The 25,703-nt window shown below is 42.5% G+C and overlaps 1 protein-coding gene across 5 annotated transcripts in view; it reads right to left on the reverse strand.

Moving 5' to 3' along the window:
- C14H10orf143 (chromosome 14 C10orf143 homolog) overlaps positions 1-25,349 on the reverse strand; it is a 108,730-nt gene extending 83,381 nt beyond the window's left edge. For 2 of the 5 annotated variants that reach the window (XM_033420707.2, XM_033420706.2), the window contains exon 1: positions 25,011-25,349. In XM_033420707.2, coding sequence (XP_033276598.1) covers positions 25,011-25,079 — 69 coding nt within the window. In that variant the 5' untranslated portion in view covers positions 25,080-25,349. The remainder of the gene's footprint in view (positions 1-25,010) is intronic. The other 3 variants (XM_033420708.2, XM_033420705.2, XM_049697548.1) reach the window with 3 other exon arrangements.
- Positions 25,350-25,703: the final 354 nt, after the last annotated feature.

Consider the following 25,703-nt stretch of genomic DNA (forward strand, 5'->3'; position numbering starts at 1 on the left):
AGTTAGGGTCCTGCAAGCCACGAGGACCATAATACCAGGAGCCTCACACCCTCCCCTGTCCATCACCAAAACAGACAGACAGACACCTGCTATACCTGGACTCAGCCAAATTAACAGAAGAACTGCCATTAGACCAGCAATCTTTACAAAACACGCATTAACATAAAAATCCCTCCTGAAAAACAACCAGGAATCAAAAGAAGATTGTAATTCAAACAGCCTAAAAACATACTTAAACGCTCAAACAAACATTTGAAGATATGAAAAACCACCTTGAATTAGAAATGTAAAAACAGAAAGGGACAAAAGCAGGGAGAAACCAGGAGAGACTTGAATGAGTTCAGGAAAGTAATGGAAGGAAAAAGCACAATTATCTCAGAAATGAGGAATAAATTATAAAATGCAATAAGGAGAATAAATTCAAGTGAAAATAAAGGGCACTAAAGAAGGACAGGAGCACAACCAAGAGAAGGAAAAGAACATAAAGGAAAAAAAAAGGGTAGGAAAGGAAGCAGTGGAAATGGAAGACAAAGAAGGAATAGTGTTCATAAATCAGAGTTCCGAAAAGAGGAAAACAAAATAATGGAGCAAAGCTAATGTTTAAAACTGTAACCTAAGAAAACTTCCCCAAAACAAAAAAAATGACTGAATCTTAAAATGAAAAGGCTCACAGGGCACCTGGGAAAATTAACCCAGAATGATCAACGCTGAGATATATCCTAATAAAACTAGGAGATTTCAAAGATAAAGATAAAATCCTCAAGGCCCCTGGGCATGCAGATCAATGAAAGTGCAAAGGAACTGGACTGGCATCAGGTTTTTCAAAACCAACATACAAGTAAGATGACAATGGAGAAACATTCTTTTCAATCTCAAGGAAAGAAAATATGAAATAAGAATTTTAAATCCAGCAAGCTGTCCTTCAAATATCAAGATTACAGAAAAAGAGTTTCAACATACAAGAATTTAGAGAATACCACACCCATCAGCCCTTCCTGAGGATTCTACCTGAAGGTAAGCTTTATCTCACCAAGCGATGACTGGGAAAATTCCAGCATAAGGATTTTTTGTAAGCATTTGAAAGTATTTAGATGTACATCTAAGACTAAATTTAAAATAAAGGTGGGACTAGGTCGAAAGACTAATGTGCAAATATTAAATACTCTGACAAAGCAGAAATAATTCAACTAAAATATGAGAGACGAAGGGGGAGGGAAAGAGGAAAAATTCTGACTGTGGGGGCTTCCCTGGTGGCTCAGTGGTTGGGAGTCCGCCTGCCGATGCAGGGGACACGGGTTTGTGCCCGGTCTGGGAAGATCCCACATGCCGTGGAGCAGCTGGGCCCATGAGCCATGGCCGCTGAGCCTGCGCGTCCGGAGCCTGTGCTCCGCAACGAGAGAGGCCACAACAGTGAGAGGCCCACATACCACAAAAAAAAAAAAGTCACTACGAGAAATTCTGACTGTGTATAGGCCAATACTGTATAAGTGACAGGAGCATATTAAACAATACTAGGAAAAAATTGATAAATCAGACAGTAAAGAGTTAAATGATAAAACTGATTACTAAGGACATTAAAATAGGTTTAAATATAAAACTAATCACTAGAAAATACAAATCCTCCTAAATTCAAAATAAAAAATCTCAATAAAAAAGCAAAGAATACAGATTGCATAAAGAAATAGCAAATATAAGAAAATATACATAATTATGGAATATTATGATAGAGTTGCACGCAAATAAATCAGTCACGTCAAATGTTAATGAGCTTAACTCACCTATTTTTACAGAAAGGTTTTAAATTTGGTTCACAAAACAAGACCCAATTATATGCTGTATACAAGAGGCACACCTAAAATAAAATGATTTTGAAAGGCTAAAAATAAAAAGAATGGACAAACATATACCAGCAAATGAAAACAGAAAGAAAGAATAGACCAAGTAGATTTCAAGCCACAAAGCATTAAATACAACAGAGGACATATTTAATGCTAAAAGCCATAGTTCACAGTGAAGACTTAATGCTCATGAACATCTATGCACCAAACAATATAACCACCACCTTTACGAAGCAAAGACAATACAGAGATACAAGGAGACAAAATCATGCTAATCATAGGAGACTTAACACACCATCCTCAGTACAAGGCAGAGCAAGGGTTCCAAAAAGTAAGAAGAAGACAGAAGATCTAAATGGCGTTCTCAATCAAGGTAGATCTTACGGCTATGTACTGAACTTCATACCCTGATAACACAGAATCACATTCTTCTCAAGAACCTACAAGGAAAACACTACCTATCAGAATCTATGCAATGGATTTAAAGCAGTTATCAGAGAAAACTTCATTATACTAACATGTTACCAATAAAAATGAAAGAATAAAATTAATAAAACCTCAGCTCATAAAAACTAGGAAAAGAACAACACAGTAACCCAAAAGAAAACACAAGGAAGGAAATAATGGAGGGAAAAGCTGATTAATGAAGTAGAGGGTTTTTTCCCATAGAAAAACAGTAGATGTAAATCCTGGGGAGTTGGGGGTGGGGAGAGAGGAATTAACAAAACAGACAATCCACTGGCTAACTTAACCAAGAAAAAAAGGGGAAAAAGCACAAATACAGAAAATAAGAAATGACACAGGGAAATAAAATGAAACACAAGAAATTTTAAAACTCGTAAGAGACTATTTTGTAGATTTCTATACAAATGAATTTGAAAATGTAGACAAAATGGATAACTTCCTAAGAAAATTCAGATGACAAAACCTGACCCCATCAGAGATAGGAAACTTAAACAGATGACTGCCATAGAGAAAAAACCAGAAAGGGTTATGAGCAAGTACCCCACAAGAAGCACCAGGACCAGCCAGTTCCACAGGGGAATTCCACTAAACTTTCAAAGATCAGATCATTCCAGTGCACTACACAGAAATTATTCCACAGCACCGACAAGGAAGGAAACTTTCCAACTCCTTTTATGAAGCATGTATAACTCTGATAAATCAGATAAACAGAACAAAGAAAGAAAACTGCAGACCAGTATCACTTATGAATTTCAATGCAAAAATATTACATAAAATATTAACAAATAGAATTAAATATCACATTAGGCAATCACATATCATGACCAAGTAGGATATTTTTCTAGAAATGAAAGTTGGGTTCAGTATTAGGAAATCCATTAATATCATTCACTGTATTAATAAAGCTAAGGAAAAAATAATATTATCTCCATGGATGCTGAAAAATCCTTTGACAAAATTAAAACCCATTTATAAAAACTAAAGAAAATAGGAATTGAGTGTTATATTCTTAACATGGAAAAATATACATAGCTTAATCCTAAAGCCAGTATCTTATTTATTGTAAAAAGACTAGCAGCATTTCCACTAAGATGAGGAACAAAGCAAGAATGCCCAGTCTCCACTTCAGTTCACCATTGTCCTAGAGGTATTATGTTACCCAATAGAGTTACAGAATGGCCATCATCAGAAAGTCTACAAATAACAAATGCTGGAGGGGGTGTAGAGAAAAGGAAACCCTTGTACCCTGTTGGTGGGAATGTAAATTGGTACAGCCGCTATGGAAAACATTATGGAGGTACCTTAAAAAAATAAAAGGAGAACTACCATATGACCCAGCAATTCCACTCATGGGTATATATTTGGAAAAAAAGGAAAACTCAAATTCAAAAAGATACACACACCTCAATGTTCACAGCACCACATTTACGATAGCCAAGACATGGAAGGCAACCTAAGTGCCCATCAACAGACGACTGACGTAAGAAGATGTGGTGTATGTGCACAATGGAATATTACTCAGCCATTAAAAATATCAAAATATTGCCATTTGTAGGAGCATGGATGGACCTAGAGAATATTATGCTTAGTAAAGTAAGTCAGACAGAGAAAGACAGATACTGTATGACCTCACTTATATGTGGAATCTAAAAAAATATTACAAATGAATCTATATACAAAACAGAAACAGACCCACCAGATATAGAAAACAAATTACCAAAGGTGGGGGGGAAAGTAGGAGTACTGGATTAACAGAGACACACTACTGTGCTTAAAATAGATAAGCAACAAGGATTTACTGTATAGTACAAGATATTATACCCAATATCTTGTAATAACCTACAAAAGAATACAATCTGAAAAAAAAAATTTCACAAGTACACCTGAAACTAACACAATATTGTAAATCAACTATACTTCAATGAGAAAAAGGAGGGGTAGTACTGGTGATAAACAGACAAACAGACCAATGGGACAGAAGTTCAGAAAGAAACCTGAATGTGTATGAAAATCTGGCATCTCGAGCCAGTGGGATAAAGATGGACTCTTTAATACATGGTGCTGGGACAACCGGGCAGCCATTTGGAAAAAGATAAAATACAATCTGTATCCCATACCACATACAAAAGTAAACCTCAAATGGATTAGGGAGCTAAATGTAAAAGAGAAAAGAAACTATAATTCCTAGAAGAAAATGCGAATAGATGCTTCTTGAACCTTGGTGTAGGGAAACACCTTCTAACTATGACTCAAAATCCAGAGCAACAAAACAAAAATGGATAAATTTGACTATTTAAAAATAAAGATGTCTGCAGGGCAAAACAAAACCAAACCCTAAACAAAGTAAAGAGATAACTACAAGTTGGAGGGAAGTATTTGCAGCATACACCACAAGAGAAGAGCTAATAACCCTAATACATGAAACTCTCATAAAAATTGAGGGACAGGGGGCTTCCCTGGTGGCGCAGTGGTTGGGAGTCCGCCTGCCGATGCAGGGGACACGGGTTTGTGCCCCGGTCTGGGAGGATCCCACATGCCGCGGAGCGGCTGGGCCCGTGAGCCATGGCCGCTGGGCCTGCGCGTCCGGAGCCTGTGCCCCGCAGCGGGCGAGGCCACAACAGTGAGAGGCCCGCATACCACAAAAAAAAAAAAAAAAAAAATTGAGGGACAAAGAACCAGAAACCCAAGAGAAAAATAGGAAAAAAAGACATGAACAGACAAAGTTATAAAAATGGCCTCCAAACACAGGAAAAGCTCAAACTCACTTATATTTACAGAAGTGAAAATTAAGACAATATCAAGATACCACTGTCATCTATCAGGCTGGCAAAATTTTTAAAGTGTGATGCGGCCTCTGTTGGTGAGGCTGTAGGAAACAGGCACATTGCTGATGGGAGTGCAAACTCTGCAGGGAAATTTGGCGGTGTGTAACAAAGCTCACTTTTTAACCCAGAAACTACACCTCTAGGAATCTACCCTCCAGGCACAGCAACAACCGTGTGAAAAGTAAAAACTGCACAGGGTTATTCATAGCAGCACTGGTTAAAGCGCAAGGTATTGGAAACAACCTAGATGGAGAGTGGTCGGACAAACATGGTACTCTCCAGGCAGTGGAGTGCCATGCAGCGGTAAAAAGGAGGAGGGTCCCTGGCTTGCAGTGATTTCCATGATATACCGTGAAGTAAAAAGACAAACTGCAAAAGAATATCTATGATCTGCTATCCTGCATGTAAGAAAGAAGGGGATATAAGACATTATACACCTCTCTGCTCATCTGTGCAAGAGAAATACTGGGAGGATATATCAGAAGCTGAAGACAGTGGGTGGGAAGGGGCTGGCCAGAAGGGGGCTGGCACCAGGGATGAGGCGGGAGCCCCGCCCTGCTGAGCTTGTTCTTGGGTAGTTCTGAGTCTTAGAACCATAGTAACATTTCATGTGCCCAAACAATAAGTTTGAAATTTAAATCAAAAAGCATGTCAGGGAGAGGGTACCCGAATGGAACACAAACAATAACAAACAAACAGAACTGTATTACAAAAGAGTAACATAGCCACTGAAGGACAGAACCATCCTGAGTAAGCCTGGAAAATACTATTCTGACTAGAAACTTAAACGGCTAATGACAGAGCCCATTAGAAATTATGGAAATGAAAAGTAGTTATGGAAAAACTCAGTAGATCACTAAACAGTGAGTCACTGATGAAAAATCACTAATCAACTATGAGAGAGAACCAAAAAAATTACCTGGACCGCAGCGCAGAGTCAGAGACACAAAAAACTATGAAAACCAGTAAAGGAGAAGGAAGGTAGACTGAGAAGATCCAACACTCATACATCCTCCAGATTTGGAGTGTTAAAATAAATAAATGATAGTGAGGCAATATTTGAACTAAAGACAGAATTTTTCAGAACCAAGGCATGAAATGAATTAGATTTGAAAATCCAACCAAACGCCACACAGGATTGACAGAAGAAGAACCCATATCCAGACATATCACAATGTAACTGCAGAACATCAAGGATAAAGAGAAAAGAGAAGAGGCCACCTCTTTAAAAGTACCTCTTTTAAAGTAAAGAGGCTGTATGCAATTACTGACTCTAGTTAGGAAATCTGTTTCTCGCAGGGTTACCAGTTTTGAAGCTTTATTGGCATACTAGGATTGAATAAATAGGTAAATATATTGTCAATAATGAGAGCCAGCTTTCTATTAATGAAGAAAAATTACAAATAAAGAAAGGGAGAAGGCTACAATGAACCCAGGGGTGCTGGATTAGCAATGGAATTATTAGTATGAATGCACAGTTTTTAATACATATCCAGATAGAGATACAGAAATATACATAGATGTGTGTATACATATGTAAATACAAATATATATACATTTACCCACATATATAAAATATGTATTTTATAATGTACACATTATAAATATGTATATAATATATACATTTCCTAGCTATGTCTGCTGAGAACAATGGCACCCTACCAGCAAGACTACACCTAAGCCCCTAGATACTGGTTTCTAAATATCATTCTCCCATTAAAGGAATCTGGGCTCCGTGGAAAGTGGCTGATTCAGGGATGGAGCGAGGAAAATATAAGCTGAGCCTTAAACATTTTCTGGCACCCAAAATAAGAAAGAGTTGTGCTTTTTTTTATAGGACAAGGGCACATCAAAAAAAAAAAATAGCACCAACCTGAAGGAGTTCCTAATGGCCAAAGCTGAAACAGCTCAAGCAATAAAATAAATAACAATAGCAGTGGATTGTAATCCACAGAATAAATACCTGTGAGGCTAACCAAAACAAAAATAATTGAATAATTGGGGGAGAAAGAATAGCTCTTCCCTGCAGATGAATTCTAATTAATAAGTATAAAATGAATGAGGGAAAGACAAAATCATCATTAAGTATATACCACAGTGAAAAATATTTCAGGCAAGATTTACTAATAGATGCTAAATCAGTAGGCAAAGGTTTAAGGAGAAGTAGGATATGGCACAGTCTCAAAGTATCTCCCCCAAGGTATGTATTAATTATGAAGAGAAAACCAGTAACTTTACAGGGGATGAAACCACCTTCATCCAGAGATAGAATGAAGGTTAATATCACCAGTAATGAGACATCCTGACATCATGGACCCCCAATGGGATGCGCTAAGAAAGTGTAACATCACCTCTGTGACATTCGTGCCCGAAAATGCACGGCCTCAACCTCATGACAGAAAATGCTGAACAACCAAAATTGAGTGACGTTCTTCTGCAAAATAACTGACCACTGCTCCTTAAAAGTGCCAAGGTCGGGACTTCCCTGGTGGCGCAGTGGTTAAGAATCCGCCTGCCAATGCAGGGGACATGGGTTCAAGCCCTGGTCCGGGAAGATCCCACATGCTGTGGTGCAACTAAGCCCATGCACCACAACTACTGAGGCTGAGCTCTAGAGCCTGCAAGCCACAACTACTGAGCCCGCGTGCCACAACTACTGAGTCCGCGTACCACAACTACTGAAGCCCATGCGCCTAGAGCCCGTGTCCCACAACAAGAGAAGCCACTGCAATGAGAAGCCCATGCACCACAAGGAAGAGTAGCCCCACTTGCTGCAACTAGAGAAAGGCCGCACGCAGCAACGAAGACCCAACACAGCCAAAAATAAATAAATTTACTAAAAAAAAAAAAAATGTGCCAAGGTCAGGAAAGACTGAGGAAGCCTCATAGACTGGAAAAGTCTAAGCAAACACCAGGACTAAGTGCAATGTGGGGTCCTGGATTAGATCCAGGAACAGAAAAAGGATGTTAGTGGGAAAACAGGTGAAACTTGAATAAGGTCTGTAGTTTGGTTAATCGTCCTGCACCAATGTGAACTTCATGGTTTGCTAACTGCACTACAATTACGTACGCTGTTTAGGTGAAGGGTGTTCATGAATTCTCTATATTTGGGTTTTTGTTTTTTTTCCCCAACATTTCTGTAAGTCTAAAACGATCCGGAAATAAAATTTTAAAAATGAAGGTAAGAAAGTCTCTCGTACCCACTGTGGCATGTATGCCACACTTCTAGAAATACGGATGCAAGCCAAATTGCCTTCCCACAGCCCGCTAATTCTAATTTTTCCCTCTTGAGCAACATAAAGTAAACAGTGACAGGTGTGTAAGATAAAAATCCTTTCCGATGTGTGAAGACAGCTCTCAGGTACTTTTGAGGCTATTCTCTCCAGCCAAACTTTCCTACTGCCTTTCACTATCCCGTATCTGAGGTTTTCCACAGTCTTCCCATCCTAGACACGCTGCCCTGGAGTTCCTAAATCGTCAAAATCCCTCTTAAAACGCACCATGCAAAACACTTGCAATGCCCTGTCGCCAGCCACAGAGGAGAGCCGCGTCCCCACCTCCCCAGCTCGGCCCTGAGCCTGCGGGGAAGAAACCCCTGCCAGCCGAGCGGTCCTGGCGACCACGGCATTGGGTCCACGTGAGGCCAGCGCCCCCAGCTCCGCGTCTCCTCCACAGGAAGCACCGTCCCGTTGCTGGTGCCCACTGACTGTCCTTGTTCTTTAAATTCAACTGCAGGCTCTGCTACGTCCCCTTGTTAAGTGTAATTTGATTTCCATGTTGTTTTCTAGTGTATCAAAGTACTGCCAAATACTGCCGTAATCATGCAGATTGCCTTCGTGATTGGAAATGACGCCGCCTTCTGTGTCCCACCTGAGTCGACCAAAGTGTTGAAGAAGGAAAGACCAAGGACCTAGATCTCCGGTTACTCAGGATCTGCTCAGTCTTTACACTTTAAAAAGAGGCATGACGTGTAAAAGGGGTTTACTGTCAAGCTCCAGTAATCTGGGCAGGGCTTCCCTGGCGGTCCGGTTGTTAAGATGCCGCGCTTGCACTGCAGGGGCGCGGGTTCCATCCCTGGTCAGGGAACCAGGGCACCGCGTGCTGCGCGGGACGGCGGAAAAAACATCGGGGCAAAGGGACGAAGTGGAGATACTAAACGCGCCCGTGCCATGTTACACACAGGCTGCGACTTTCCCGTCAGTAGCGTCACAGGCTGGTATAACTGCGGTATTACTGTCTCCCTCGCTCCTTCCCAACACCACTTGCCAAGAAGGAAAGCAAAGGGCGTGGGTGGGCGACTGCGGCCGCAAGCCATACTTTCTGGATGGAGTCTACACACGCTGGAGCTACACTCGAAACTCTTCCTCTCTGGCGTCTAATAACTTCTGGCACAGTAAGGTCAGCAGACCTGGGACCACAGCCGGTGACAAGATGACACTCCTCGCGGCGCTCAGGTGGCCGCGGCTGGGTCCCCAAATCCCGGGGCAGGGGAGAGGGGAGCCACACTGACACTGGGGTGCTCAGCGAGGGCTGTGCTCCTCTAGGGAATGTGGGGATCACCTGCTTGGTGGCCCTCAGCCAGCTGAGTGGATTAAATTATTCATGTTTTCTGCCATTTACTGTGGATTGTTGAAAGCTGGCCGCATACGATACTGATCCGTATCATTTACTTGGGAAATATTCCAGTTATCATGGATTGGCCTGGACCAGAGGAAGACGAAGGATGCAGAGGCATTTAACTCCGGGATGCTTGTGCTGCATGGCTTGCTCTCTTCCACTCCCTACTAGAGAGGCTCTGTCAGCCTTCATAAAGGCAGATGAAGATTTACCACCCAAATAAAAGACTCTTGCTCTGTATAAACAAAATTAAAATCCTGAGTATACACAAAGACCCCATTACTTAATAATTGAAGATCTACCGAACAGCAACCTCGCCAGAGAGGAGTTGAAACAGGAACATGGTTGAGTAAGAGAAGACACTTGATAAGATGCATAAATTAAAACATAAAAGATGTATCATGTTCCCACAATGATGGGACACACAGCTGGCCTGTCTGGGAAAGATAAGCTCCCCTCCATTGAGAAGGCAGGTCATGCCTTTGCTGCCGGGACTCTTTCCTTTACTGGAAGTGATGGGGCCCCGGCGAGCTTGGTGAGTGGGGTGAACGGGAGGTGGGGTAAAGGTTTCACAAGCTGGCAGAAACGGAGTGCACAGCCCTGGCTAGTAGAAACCAGACGGCGGCTGTTCTCCTGATGCGCCGGGGCACACATGGGTGAGCCAGCAACAGGGAGCACACAGAGCACCATCCAGCCCGGCTCTGTCGAGGGCCAGCTCTGACCTGGACTGAACCCACACATGCGGCCACCTCTGGAAACCCATTTCTCGACTCTGTGCTCGAGAAGGATGTGGAGGATAAAGACGCCAACTTCCTGAACCCTGACAGAAACACAGCGTGTATCCTCTTCAGTCAGCACAGCAACAAAGTGGCACGCTCTTAAAAACCTTAAGTTAAGCATATATAATATGTATGCTAATATATGTCAAGCATATTTAAGTTAGAACACCAGTGTAAATCATTAGAAGTTGGTAATGCAATTAAAGGTAATTCTCTACACACACACACACAATAATCTCAGCTTTCATTTCAAAGGTATTTTAAGGATTTTTATTGACTAATGGAGATTATTCAAAAGATCATTTGTATTATAAATGTGTGATGCTGGTTAACTGAGTTCTAGTTATTAGAAAATTTGCTGAGTGAGTTTTTTATAGGTTACTTTTAACTCTATCGTAGTAAAGAAAGTTTACTTTTTCTGGAATAGGATGCAGACGTCCATCAGCTCTGATACAGAACCCTTAGTGCTTATGAACAGGATTAATAAGGCCTACAGACTGTTGTTGAGAAAGAAAGTGTGTTTCCATCAAGCAGAGATTCCCCCTCAGTGACACTTGGAAACGACCTTGTGCTCTTGGGGAGGGGTTGCTTTCTGCGGCACAGAGCAAACTACAGAAAACACCAGAAGCTAGGGTCCCTACTCTCAACCCCATGTTGTCAGGGCATCCCAGGACTTCAGCCACGTGGACCGTAATATCGAGATGCTGCGCTTCCCTCAGCTGCCCTTTCCAGAAGACTCCTCACCTTACCGGGCACGGGCTTGCATCCACGCCCTGGACCAAGTCTAGCTCAGCAAAGAGAATGCATCACCTCCCGATGAGGAGATGAACGAGGTTAAGCCTCGGGCAGGAGTGAGAGCTGGTTCCCTAGAGGAAGGTAGCAGAGGAGAGTGAAGAAAAATCACTCTTTACTTCCAATTAAAAGACAAATGCACACTCTAGGCTGAGGATTAATTCTGCTTGCATGGTTTACCAAGGACACTATAACCCTAAATTGTAAAAATCTACTCACCACAGGTGGAGCCTAGTAACCGTCCCTGCAATGATAAAAAACTACAGCTTGGAGTGTTTCTGCATGTGTTCTTTCTGTTTTTTTGGGGTTTTTTGGCTGCATTTGGGTCTTCGTTGCTGCGTGTGGGTTTTCTCTAGTTGCGGTAAGCGGGTCTTTGTGGTGCGCGGGCTTCTCATTGCTGTGGCTTCTCTTGTTGCGGAGCACGGGCTCTAGGCGCATGGGCTTCAGCAGTTGTGGCGCACGGGCTTAGTTGCTCCGCGGCAAGTGGGATAGAACCCTGGTCCGGGAAGGGTTCTATCTGCATTGGCAGGCGGATTCTTAACCACTGCGCCACCAGGGAAGTCCGTGCATTTGTTATTTCAATAACAAACAAAAATTCTGCGACGTAGGAAGGATAGGGAATTTTATTTCTATGAAGTCCACAAACCTCAGGTAACTTGCCTGGTGATTTGAGATGGCAGAGCTGGGGCTCAGTGTGCATTCATTCTAACTGGGGAGACAAGACTGAAACATACACTAAAGCAACACTAAAAACTTTACAATAATGTAGGAAAAATATTTCAAAACTTAATATAAAGCTATAGTAATCAAGATAGTGTGGTAATGGCACAGGGATACATATAACAGATCAATGGAATGGAATTGAGAGCCCAGAATAAACCCTTCCATTTATGGTCAGCTAACTTTTGACAAGAGTGCCGAGACAATTCAACAGAGAAAGAAGAGCCTTTATAAGAAATGGTGCTGGTGTAATGCTATATCCATATGCACAAAGAGAAACACAGGGCCCTATCGTTTACCACACACAAAGATGAACTCAAAATGGATCAGAGAGCTAAATGTCAGAACTAAAAGTATTAAATTTTTAGAGGAGAACATAGGAGAATATCTCTGTGATCTTTGGTTAGGCAAAGATTTTTTTAGATATGACAGCAAAAGCATGACTCGTAAAAGAAACAAATTGATAAATTGGATTTGATCAATATCGAAAACTTTGGGGCTCCAAAAGACACCATTAAGAAAGTGAAAAGACAAGGCACATTCTTGGAGAAACTGCTTACACACCATACACACGTTAAAGGACTTGTCTCCAGAATATATAAAGAAGTCTTTCAACTTCACAAGAAGACAACACAATTTTTTAAATGGGCAAAGGATCTGAATAGTAATTCTGCCAACGAATATATACATACGGTCAATAAGTACATGAAAAGATGTTCAACATCATTAGTCATTAGAAAAAGGCAAATCAAAACCACAATGGGGCTTCCCTGGAGGTGCAGTGACTGAGAGTCCGCCTGCCGATGCAGGGGACATGGGTTCGTGCCCCGGTCCAGGAAGGTCCCACAGGCTGAGGAGCGGCTGGGCCCGTGGGCCATGGCCGCTGAGCCTGCACATCCGGAGCCTGTGCTCCGCAATGGGAGAGGCCACAACAGTGAGAGGCCTGCGTACCGCAAAAAAAAAAAAAAAAAACCCACAATGGGATACCGCTTCCCACCCACTTAGAATGGTTATAATCCAAACAAGTGTTGGCAAGGATGTGGAGAAAATGGGACACTCATTTGTTGCTAGTGGGAATTTAAATGGTGCAGCTGCTTTACAAAGCAGTTTGGTGACTCCCCAAAATGTTAAGTGCAGAGTTAGCTGACAACCCAGAATTCCCCAGCTAGGTACGCACCCAAGAGAGATGAAAACATATGTCCACACAAAAACTCGGTCATGAATGTTCACAGCATCATTACTTATAAAATCCCCAAAGTGCAAACAACCTGAATGTCCATCAACTGAGAAATGGTTAAATAAAATGTGGTATTATCTATACAATGCAATGTTATTTAGAAACAAGACGGAATAAAATACTGACATATGCTTCAATATGGATGAACCTTAAAAACATTATTACGCTAAGTGAAAGACGCCAGTCACAAGAGACCAAACGCTGTGTGATTCCATGTGTATGAAGTGGCCAGAGAAGGCAAATCAAGAGACAGAGCTGGGGGAGGGGGAGCTGCTAGTGGGTACCAGGTTTCTTTTGGGGTGATGAAAATGTTCTGAAATTAGATTACGATGATGTCTATACAACCCTGTACGTACACTAAAACCACGGATCCGTGCACTTTAACAGAGTGGACTTACGGTATATAAATTTGCAATACTGTGATTTATAAGAAATATATATATGGTCATTCCGGTGACCAACACATATTTTTCAGATATATGTGGTCTTTGTCCATGGTTCCTGGATCACAGCTCCCAAAACCCTTGGAATTTGCCACGTGATTAGAGCAACGTGAGTGTTCTCTGTCAATAATACGTGGTCTCTAGTCCTCAGTTCCTGAAACCACTTCACAGCCATAAAGGTGAAGTGGGTGTCTCCTTATTCATAACAAGCCCCCTTCCACCCCAACTAGGTTTATGCTAATGAAGTGACTTTTGACAAGCACCTGGGGGGTGGGGGCACTTGCTGCCTGAGGAAAAAGGTAGAAAACTAGATGGATGGAACTTTCAGTCCCACCCCCTGATTTCCGGGGAGGGGAGAGGGGACAGAGTCAGTGTTCAACCATGCGTATATAACAAAGCCACCACAAAGCCCAGAAGGAGGGGGTTCGGAGAGCTTCCAGGATGGGGAACCAGACGCTTCCACAACCAGTGTGCCAGGCCCCAAGCTCCAGGAAGACAGAACCTCCTTTGTTCAGGAACTCATCCTATGTGTTTCTCCATCTGGCTGTTGATTCGTATCCTTCAATGTCCTTTTACAATAAATTGGTAATCTAGTGAGTAAACGGGCTTCCTGAGTTCTGTGAGCTGTTTTAGGAAGTTAATTGAATCTAAGGAGGGGGTCGTGGGACCCTCTGATTTATAGCCAGTTGGTAACAACCTGAGCTTTCAACGGGCATCTGAAGTGCAGGGCAGCCTTGGGGGACTGAGCCCTTTACCTGTGGGGTCTGATACTGTCCCTGGGTAGTTAGTGTCAGGATTGAGCTGAATCCTTGGACATCCTACTGGTGTCCCAGAACTGCTGTGGGCAAGCCTCTCCTCCAACACATACACACATTGGAACTGGGTCCAGGAACCCATTTAAAATGATACATAAATAAAGCTATTTTTTTAATGGGCAAAAAAACTGAATAGACAGTCCACCAAGAAGGATATAAATGATTAATAAATACATAAAAAGATCTTCAACATCGTTCGTCGTTAGGGAAATGCAAATTTATATTGCTGTGAATACCTAACTTCACACCTACGAGGATAACTATAATCAAAACGACAGACACCGTGAGGATGTGGACAAACCAGAATACTCACAGGAGGCCAGTGGAGGTGCAAAATGCTACTGCCACTTTGGGAAACAGTCTGGCAGTTTCTAGGAAGTTAGACATCAATTTACCATTGGAACCAGCCATCCCGGTGAGGGACATCTATCTAGCAGAAATGAAAAGTTATGTCCACACAATGATCTCTATGTGACCCTTGTGAGTTCTCAGCACTATGCATAATAGCCAAAAAGGAAAAACAGCCCCAATGTCCATCCGCTGATGAATAAACAAAATGTGGGCTATCTATACAAGGAATATTATTTAGCAATCACAAAACAGCACACTAATATATGCTTCATCATGGATGAACCTCAAAACACATTATGAGTGAAAGAAGTCAGCTGCAAAACCGCGCGCTGTGTGACTCTGTTTACACGAAGCGTCCAGAAAAGGCAAATCTAGACAAACAGAGAGTAGATCAGCACTTGACTGGAACTGGGGGTGGGAACAGGAGTCACTGCAAACGGGCACAAGAGTGCTTCCTGAGGTGAAGCAGTCTAAAGCTGGGTGGTGATGGTCGCACAACTAAAGTGACGAAAAATCACTTCATTGTACACTTAATATTTTAAAAACCCTAATCAACGTGGTCTTGATGATAAGCGCAAAAGGGAAATCCGAGAAGTCATGGGCCATGGGCATGGTCCCGAAGGGGAACACTGCACTCAGCTGATATATAATTTCCCCTAAATAAATGAAACTTAGAAAATATCAGCAATTTTATGCATCAATGTAATCCTCCCTTCACTTCTTTTCAGTTAAACACACATACACACATGCTCTTCCACGTTAAGCAGTCACGAAGTAGGTGCTGAACACCTACTGGGGGCCTCGCTTGGCTCTGGGCACCTGGTAATTAGAGAAGCAGACGCCAGGTCGTGGTCTTCCATGGGCCACTGCTGAACACAACAGACACCTACAAGGGCCCAAACCATGGAAAACTACCTCCTGACTGACCTAACCTCATTTTGACTTTTCTGTGTCATGTACAAAGAAATCTGCTGAAAACTAGAAATGACTGAGGCTATGTGTAGCTGGCAGTATGAGTATTTGTATTAGAGTTATAACTGAAGGTGAATTATGATGGATAAATTTCCTTTTTCAAGATGGAAGAATGGCTGAATACAATTAAACTGAGTAGACCAGACAATACGAAGTAGCTCAACAGATGATTTCTAAACTAAAAGACAGGTGAGAGAAATAAATAACTTGTTTCTTGAAGAGTGGGTTACAATTACTTAGAATGAAGAGTGGCCACAGAAAGGCAAAACAAAAGGGCTTTGTCAGGGGTCCGCATCATCAGCTACTATACATTAGGTTTTTTGTTTAGTTTTGCTTTTTAATTTATTTTTGGCTGGGTTGGGCCTTCGTTGCTGCACGTGGGCTTTCTCTAGTTGCGGTGAGCGGGGTCTATTCTTCACTACAGTGCAAGGGCTTCTCATTGCAGTGGCTTTCCTTGTTGCAGAGCACGGGCTCTAGGCACATGGGATTCAGTAGTTGTGGTACGTGGGCTCAGTAGTTGTGGTTCGTGGGCTCTAGAGCACAGGCTTAGTAGTTGTGGCGCACGGGCTTAGTTGCTCCGTGGCATGTGGGATGTTCCTGGACCAGGGCTCAAACCCATGTCCCCTGCATTGGCAGGCAGATTCTTAACCACTGCGCCACCAGGGAAGTCCCTGTTCATTAGATTTTCACAGTGGGGATCTCAATTCAGCAGATGAGCCAATAAAACCTACATCCTACAGGACGAAACAAGCAAATTTAACTCTGAATTTTCTCACTTTGTAAGTTCAACCCCATAGGACAACCTGGATGGAGTTAAAGCCATCAATATGTCTAAGTGGTTTTGCCTACAAGGACTACTAGCTTTACTGGATAACTTTTCAAGTGTTAACAAAGGCAGATCTAAAAGTTATCCAGAAAAGAGTGGATATAAAATACCCTCGGCCCTCTAATTTAGGGGCAGCTATTCATAATACCAAGAATTGGTGAAAACGGCAGACTGGAATTTTACAATTTACTCACATCTGAATTTCAACAGCTGCATCCAAAACATTCCAGATTGCAGCTCACAATTACCTGCCCTCTCCCCAAGCTCAAGCCTGCTCATCCCTGGACTGAAGACATGACCTGTGTACAGGTGTGGTGCCCACAAGGAAAAACATGTCTGCCAACAGCATGTGCCCCTGAACACCTTCAACCTGCAGAAGAGCCCACACAGCACAGCTAAATAAAGTCACACCAGGGCTGACAAGCTAAATGCTGTGCAGAAAACATTCACATTGTTAGCGGTTTTAGCTAGCAGTGACTTCGCTGCTGCAGTGCACAACCTACACAAACTTCTAAATATTCTAAGTCAAAACAGATAGAAAGCATTCACAATTGACATTCTTGCACTGTTTAAGGAGTGCCTCAAACTTAACTTTACTGAGTGTATGTGTGTGTGTCGCAACTTCTTTCTATAAGCTTTGAATCAATAATGCAAGTAGCTCTTCAGGCCAAGATGGAGCAACAGGGGCCAGATTCACCCTCCTGCACGAAACAACCAAAAATGGACAAAATAAATGAAACAACAGATTTCAAGACACTGACCAACAAGTAACAAAGAACAGTGACCCCTGAGAGAGGGACACAAACGGGCTGAGCCCTATACCTGCCCTCCCTCACTGCCTTGAGTTTCCAGGCTGCGGCATGGCAAGGGGAACCGAGGCAGAGCCTGGGGGACTCCCTGAGTTCATAGCACATTCCTGAGCATGTTGGGGGCTCACAGGACAGAGCCCTGGAGAAAAGACAGTGGCCTAGAGCGAGAAACAGGATGATGCACACACATACAGCTGAGTGCTGATCAGCATACATGTGTAAAGGAAGTACCCAAGGGCAGGAAAAGAGCCACCCGGAAGGATTAGGAGCAGTAGTGCCTGGTGCTCAGACATGGCTGGGAATACTGTCTGACCCTGCCGCCAAACCTGGAAAACCTCATGACTCATGACGCAGAGGGCAGACTACACAGATCTTGCTTCAGGAGTGGGGACTTATTAGCCCTAGACCAAGCCCTATTCTGGTCTCACCTAACAAATCTTAAAAGCATGATCCAAAGGCTCAAACTTTTTCCAAGTAACTTATCTGTGACCCAGAACAAAGTTCAAGCATGCTTATAGGAATCTAAAAATATCCAGCACCCCATATGGTAAAATTCACAATATCTGAGCAGCAAAGCAGCAGAAAAATATGATGCACAGTGAAGAGAACAACCTACCAAAGCTGGCCCCAAACTGACACAGGTGTAAGAATTAGCAGAGAAGGACATTTAGAAAGTCATTTTGACTGTATTCTATATGTCTGGAATGCTACGCAGAGATATGCAAGATATTTTAAATCCCAATCAAACGTTATAAGTTGAAATCTACAATGTCTGAGATTAAAAAAAAAAAGTAACGGATATAATCAACAGCAGATTAGACACTGAAGAAAAGGTTAGTGGACTTGAAGGCACAGCAATAGAAACTACCTGAAAATAAAAAAAACAGATTTTTAAAAAAGAACAGAGCATCAGTGGTATGACCTCAAGAAGCTTAAATGATGTATAACTGGAGTTTCAGTAGGAGAGAAGAGAGGGGAAACAGAAAAAAATATTTGAAGATATAATGGCTGAAAATGTCCCAAGTTTGAGGAAAACTATAAACCCACAGATCCAAGAATTTCAGTAACACCAAACACACAAAAACATGGAGACAATTATACCAAAGAACACCATGGGCAAATTGCTTGAAGCCACTGATAAAGAGAAAACTAAAAGGACACAGAGACCAAAGATATTACATTCTGAGGAACTGAGATGGGATGACGGCAAATTTCTCATTAGAAACAAACCAATTAGGAAGACAGCGCAGCAACATCTTTAAAGTACTGAAAGAAAAAACTACCAACTTAGAATTCTGTATGTCGTAGAAATATCTTTCAAAAATGAGGGTGAAGTAAAGACATACAAAAGGTCAAAATTTTTATCACCAGTAGGTTTGTCCTATAAGAAATGTTAAAGGAATTCCTTCAGGAAGAAAACCAAAATATAAAACCAGATGGAAATACGAATCTACGAATCTACACAAAAGAATGAAGTGCACTGGAAATGGTAACTCTGTGGGCAAACAGTAAGTTTTTGCTCTTGTTACTGAAACTTCTTTAAAAGATGACTGACTGTTTAAGCAGAAATAGTAATAATATAGTATGGTTTGCAGCATATATCAAGGTAAACTGTAGGACAAGAGCAGAAAAGCAGAGAGGAGAGGGATGGAAGTGTATATTGTAAGGTTCTTACATGTACAGTGGTATGGTACCACCTGATGACAGACTGTACAATTTGAAGATGCATATTCTAAATCATAAAGCAAAAAACAAAGTTACAGTTAAGTCAATGAAGGAAATAACATGAAATCATAAAAAATATCTTACTAAACCAAAAAGAAGTAAATAAAACAAACAAAAAGCAATATGATAGACTTTAATTATATTAACAGTCACATTAAAAGTAAATAGACTAAATACTCTAATGAAAAGGCAGAGATTATCAGACTGAGTAACAAAAAAAACCCCAATTATAGACTGTCTACAAGAAACTCACTTTAATACAAAGATACAAATAGATTAAAAGTAAAAAGGTGAAATAAGATATACAATGCTGACACTAATGCAAAGAAAGCTAAGGTGGCTATACTAATATCAGACAAAATAGATTTCAGAATGGAGAATGTTACCAGGGATATAAAAGGTGATTTCATAATGACAGAGGAGTCATTTAATCAAGACGACATACAATTCATAAATGTATATGCACATAAGAGTTTCACAGTACATGAAACAAAAACTTATAGAAGTTTTTGCAAGGAGTTTTTGCAAGTTGTTTGCAAGGAGAAAAGACAAATCTACAATTATATTCAGAGGTTTCAATACCATCTCACAAAAACCATTACAACATTAAAAATATTATAGGACATGAAAAAAATTGTTAAGGATACAGAAGATATACACCAAACTATCAACCAACCTGACTTAACTGACACTTATAGAACACTTCACTCAACAGCAGAATACACATTTTCCAAGACTAACCATATTTTGAGTCATAAAAGAAGACATCTCATAGGAAAAACAGTATGGAGATTCCTCAAAAAAATTAAAAATACCATATGATCTGGCAACCCTACTTCTGGACATTTATCAAAAAGAATTGAAATCAACATCTCAAAGAGACATTTAGCATGTCCATGTTCACTGCAGCACTATGCACAATGGCCAAGATGTAGAAACAACCTAAATGTCCATTTCAAATGAATGGATAGAGAAAATGTGGTATATTCAAACAATGAATACCATTCAGCCCTTAAAAAATAGGAAATTTCACAATATGCAACAACATGGAGGGGCATTGAGGACATTATGCTAAGCAAAATATGCAAGATAATGAAAGACGAGTACTGCATGACTCCATTTATACGAGGTATCTAAAATAGTCAAATTCACAAAACGAAGACTGGAATGCTAACTCCAGGGGCTGTGGAGAGGAGGAAATGGAGAATTATTCATCAGCAGAGACCCGCTGTACAACACCGTACCTACAGTCAACAATAACTGATTGTACACCTATGATTTGTTAAGAGGACAGATCTCATGTTAAGCATTCTTACTACAATAAAATTTTAAAAATAAATTAAATTAAATTTTAGAAAAAGAAAAAAGTGTCAGTAAACTTCAAAGGATTCAAGTCACACCAAGTATGTTCTTGGACCACAGTGGAATTAAACTAGAAAGCAGTAACAAAGATCTCTAGAAAATCCCCAAATATCTGGAAACTAAATAACACACTTCTAAATAACAAATGCATCCAAGAAAAAATCAACTGGAAAATTATAAAGCATTTTGAACTGAAAAAATAAAAAACAAAACATTACATTCACTAAAGAAGAAATGTATAGCGGTCAGTGCCTACGTTAGAAAACATGAAAGGCCTCCACCTAGTGACCTCAGAATCCACCTTCAGTCACAAGAAACAAAAGAACCAGTGAACCCAACATGAGAAGAAAAAGGGAAATAAAGAAGATGAGAGTGAAAATTATTGACAAAGTAAATAGAAAAGCAATAGAGAAAAATCAGTGAAACTTAGAAAGACATCACATGTACATAGATCAGAGACTTAATATTGTTAAGATATTAAGAGATAATATTCCTCAAATTAATCTATAGATTCAATTCAGAATTCCAGCTGACTTCTTTGCAGAAATTGACAAGCTGATCCTAAAATTCCTATGGAAATTCAAGGAACCCAGAATAGCAAAAACGATGTTGAAAAAGAACAAAGTTGGGGGACTCTCACTTCCAGGTTTCAAAACTTACTATAAAGCTACAGTAATCAAGACAGTATGGTACTGATATAAGGACAGACATACTGATCAATGGAACAGAACTGAGAATCCAGGAAAAAACCCTCACCTTTACAGTGGGTTGGTTTTCAGCAAAGGTGCCAAGACAACTAAATGGGGGGAAAGAATAGTCTTTTCAACAAATGTGCTTGGACAGCTTAATACCTACACGCAAATGAATGAAGTTGGAACCTTACCTCACACCATATATAAAAATTAACTTGAAATGGAATGTAGATCTAAATGTAAAAGCTAAAACTATGACTTTTAGGAAAAATACTGGGGTATGAAATAGAATAATTTTGAAAATCATGTATCCAATAAGGGACTGGTATTAAAATATACAAAGAACTATTACAACTTAATAATAAAAAGACAACAACCCAATTTAAAAATACGCAAAGGATCTGACAGACATTTCTCCAAAGAAGATATACAAATAGCCAAAGAAACACATGAAAAGATGCTCAACATCATTAGTTATCAAGAAAATACAAATCAAAACTACAAAGAGGTATTACTTCATATCCACTTAGAATGGTTACAATTTAGAAAGCAGACTAAGTGTTGGTGATGATGCAGAGAAACCGAAACCCTCATACACTGCCAGTGGGAATGTAAAATGTGGCAGCCACTTTGGAAAACAATTTAGCAGTTCCTCAAATGGTTAGAGAGTTACCATATGACCCAGAAATTCCACCACTAGGTATATACCCAAGAGAAATAAAAATATATGTCTATACAAAAACTTGAACATGTTCATAAAAACATTATTTATAATAGCCAAAAAGCCAAATTGTACACTTTAAGTACTTGTAGTTTGTTATACCCCAATAATGCTGTTAAAAAATAAATAAAAAGAAAGAAAAATTATGGGCAAAAAACCCTGCAATAGCCAATCAATTAATGTATCCTTCTATTTTATTTCTAAAGGACATTGACAAAGAATGGAAAGAAATTACAACACAGGAAATGGCCACTTATCCCTAGGAACCAAAAGCTGGGAAAAGGGATCTTGGATCACCTCAGATTAAACCAGAAAAAAATATCAATTCAACGTGAGCCCAGGTATGCTCTGCCTAGAGAACTTGCTCTTTACAGAGCTTTTATGGAAGGAGAGTCTTCAGGGAGATGAAAGGCTGAGTAGACATGAATCTTCAGGTGTTCTAGGCAGAAACTTCTATTCTTAAAGGAAAGGTGAGTGTGGTGGGCAGGGACTGAAAGGAGCCAGGTACTGGATGCCCCGAGTCACGGGGTCAACCTAGGCAAGGACCTCACGTCTCTTCTTCCAGAGCCTAGAACAGTTCCTGATACACAATAGATGCTCAAAAAACGGCTACCCGACGGAAACGATAATCACTACTGATATTTAACTGCTACACGTGTTACCACATTAGCCAACCTTACCATGATCAGGACACTAACAAGATTACAGGAGAGGCACCTGACTCTGGTTCATGAGACTCACTCATTCCAGAGATGGGTCCTGGTGGCTGTAGCTCCTAACTCCACGGCTGGTTTTAACGCACAGGGTGTAGGGCCACTAGGCTGCCACAGAGATAGGAAAGGAGCTGCACTTCCTGAGTGACCAAATTCTGAAGGGGGGGTGTGTGTGAGAGAGAGAATGGAAAACTTGGGACAAGAGCTTGGCTGCTTAATTGAACTCAATCTGGATTATTAGATCAAAGACTAGGACACAATACAACATAAACAAGAACTTTATCAAATTAGGAGGCAATATACACCACAGCAATAAGATACCACCTCATCCTTCTTTGGTCACAATCAGGAAGTGTTGTAGCCTCAACCTGGGCGTTTAATTTCAGCAATTCCAGTCTGAAAGATCACTCAAGGTCTCTTCCATTAAGCCCTTCCTGTTCTCTCTGATCAATAGTGACCTCCAGCTCCCCACCCCTGACAGCCCACGGCATCACACTTTTCATCATTTTATGGCCAATTTAGGACTTCGTTTTGAAGTCCCATGTTTTAGTTCCACAAGCCCCCCATGGGAAGCTGTATAGCCCAGTGGTTAAGAACACAGGCTCTGGAGGCAGACAGTGGGGTTTAAGACCTACTGCCACCACTTGCTAGCTGTGCACCCTTAGGCCAGTTGATTAACCTCTCTGTACCTGAGTTTCCTCATTGGTAATACGGGTATAATAACGGATTGTTGTGAAACTGATAACCCACATGGTAGCCGCTCAAGCTGGCAGTATCTGCCACATCTCTGCTAAATGTCTCTAAGACACACAACTCAGTGTGGCCTAACAGGAATTCCTCATTTTCTCCTGCAGTCACACGTCAATCTTTCCTCAATGACAGCACCACTGCATATCTGGGTGCTCAAGTCACAACCCTGGGAGTCACCTGGACTCCTCCCTTTATATTTCCTTCCACATCCACTCCACCAGCAAGACCTGACAGTTCTTCCTCCAAAATATACAGCCAAGTCTGTGTACTGTCACCATCTCACTCCCCTCTGTCTGAACCTCTGTCGCCTCTCACGATCTATTTATTCCTGGCCTCCCCTCTGACCACTATCCCTTTCATTTCCCACAAAGCTGCTCTGTGGAAAGAGTTAGCTCTTTAAATGTCAGTATGATCGTGTCATTCTACTATTTACTTCCCACTGTCTGGAGGACAACACCCAGGGAGTGGTGAAGCCACGGACAAAAGGAAACTGAGTCCTTGGATGTCTTTGATCTGGGTACCACCAGTCCCATACTTATATTTAGCGGCTCTGTGTTCCACGGCCCTGGGATCACCTCCATACTGTAATGTATGGGAGAATCAAACTTCCATCCGGTTTGAGCCAATGTGGTTTGAAGTCCCTCTGTTACAGAAGCTTAACCTATGCCCTGTAATATGGCACAAGGGAGTGGGGCGCCACTGTGACAGAACATAAGTGATACTGGATCGTGGTCAGGCAGTGGGTGGTGAGGAGACATGCTGCAGAGTAGAAAGCTCGTCACTCCTGCTATGCTGTGCAAAACATTTGAGAAAAACGTTGCCTGCATTAACTCAGAAGGCACACCCCGTGCTTATGGAGCCCGTAGGTCCAGAAGAAGCAGACAAACAATTAAGAAGCACGGTATGGTAGCAGATCCTTGCTCCTCTTAGAAGGAAATAAACGAGATGAAGTGAGAAACAGCAATTCGCAGGCAGAGGTGTTAGACAAGAGCGCAGCTCAGAGGCCCTGCACTCCTCCTCCAGTCCCACAGGACTTCTTTCAGTTCCCTAAAAGCCTACGCGCTTCCTACCCACACTGTTTCCCCTTCAAGCCTCACACAGACCCGATTACCCTCCCACCCCAGCTTGATTAGGCCCTGGCCCCCCTTACTGATCACCTCTTACCCTGCTCTCTCACAGCAAAGGACTGGCGTGTCTACTCACCTGGCACCCATACCACACCCAGTCCAGCGCCTGCACGTGGAGGCGTGACTTAGGAACAGCGGCGTGCAGAACGCAGGACACCCCCCTGACCTAGACATCGAGACCCTGCAAGGAGCCCCGCGCACATCTGACGGACCCTACGTCTCCAGTGCTCCTGAGCGCCCGGGTTCGCATCTCTGCGCAGGCGCGGTCTGAGGGGCGGCCCCGCCCACTACGCTCCGCCCCAGCAGGTGCGCGTGCCCCGCTCCGGCCGGGCCTCCTCCCAGGCAGGGCGCCAGAAGGCGCGAGGCCCAGTGGGGGCCCGCCGAGAGCCGCCGCCTTCCCGTTCCTAAGGCCCAGGCCCCAGGGGACTCACCGCGTCCCCCGGAACCTGCAGCTCCTCTGGCCTCCGCCGTCGCCACCGGCCCAGCGCCAGGGGTTCCATGCGGGCCCAGGCCCGAGGCCGCGCAGCCTCTCATGCCCACAGGCTGCAAGGTGCCGCCGCCGGCCCACGCCGCCGCGACCACGCCCTCTTCGCCCACGTGCCCGGAGGGAGCCAATGAGGGGCTGGGGGCGGGGCGCCGCAAGGAACCCTTGAGACCCGGCGGGCCCAGGCGACAGGCCGGAGTAGCGGAGGCCAGAGCCTTGAGGAGACGAGGGGACGTTTGCCTCAGGTCATTGATTCGGGAAGAGGGCTGAACGTCACTTCTCCGATCACTGAGTCGGCCGTGGGGCTCCAAAGAACCTACTCTTAGGGTTTCGTCACGATTCGACTACAGACCCTGGACCGGCTGGAGGAGCGCCCGCCTCCTTTCTTGTGATTGGCCTCCGAGCCCAGTCTGCGGCCGTCTTCCTGTGTCTGGTTGGCTGATAGAAGGCGCCGCGGGCCTTATCAGCACGGGAGAATCTCTGGCGTCTCTGGGAGATGTAGTCCCGGGGATGCAGCTTCAACTTCCGGGCGGGAGTGGGACCCCGGTTGCTGCGAGACCGCGCAGTGGCCTCCTGCCGAGTTTGCTCGTTGTACGGTAGCTTCTCGTCTGGAGGCCCCGGGAGCACGCGCTTCTCTGAG

This window comes from Orcinus orca, chromosome 14 (genome assembly GCF_937001465.1).
Source record: "Orcinus orca chromosome 14, mOrcOrc1.1, whole genome shotgun sequence".
NCBI lineage: Eukaryota > Metazoa > Chordata > Mammalia > Artiodactyla > Delphinidae > Orcinus > Orcinus orca.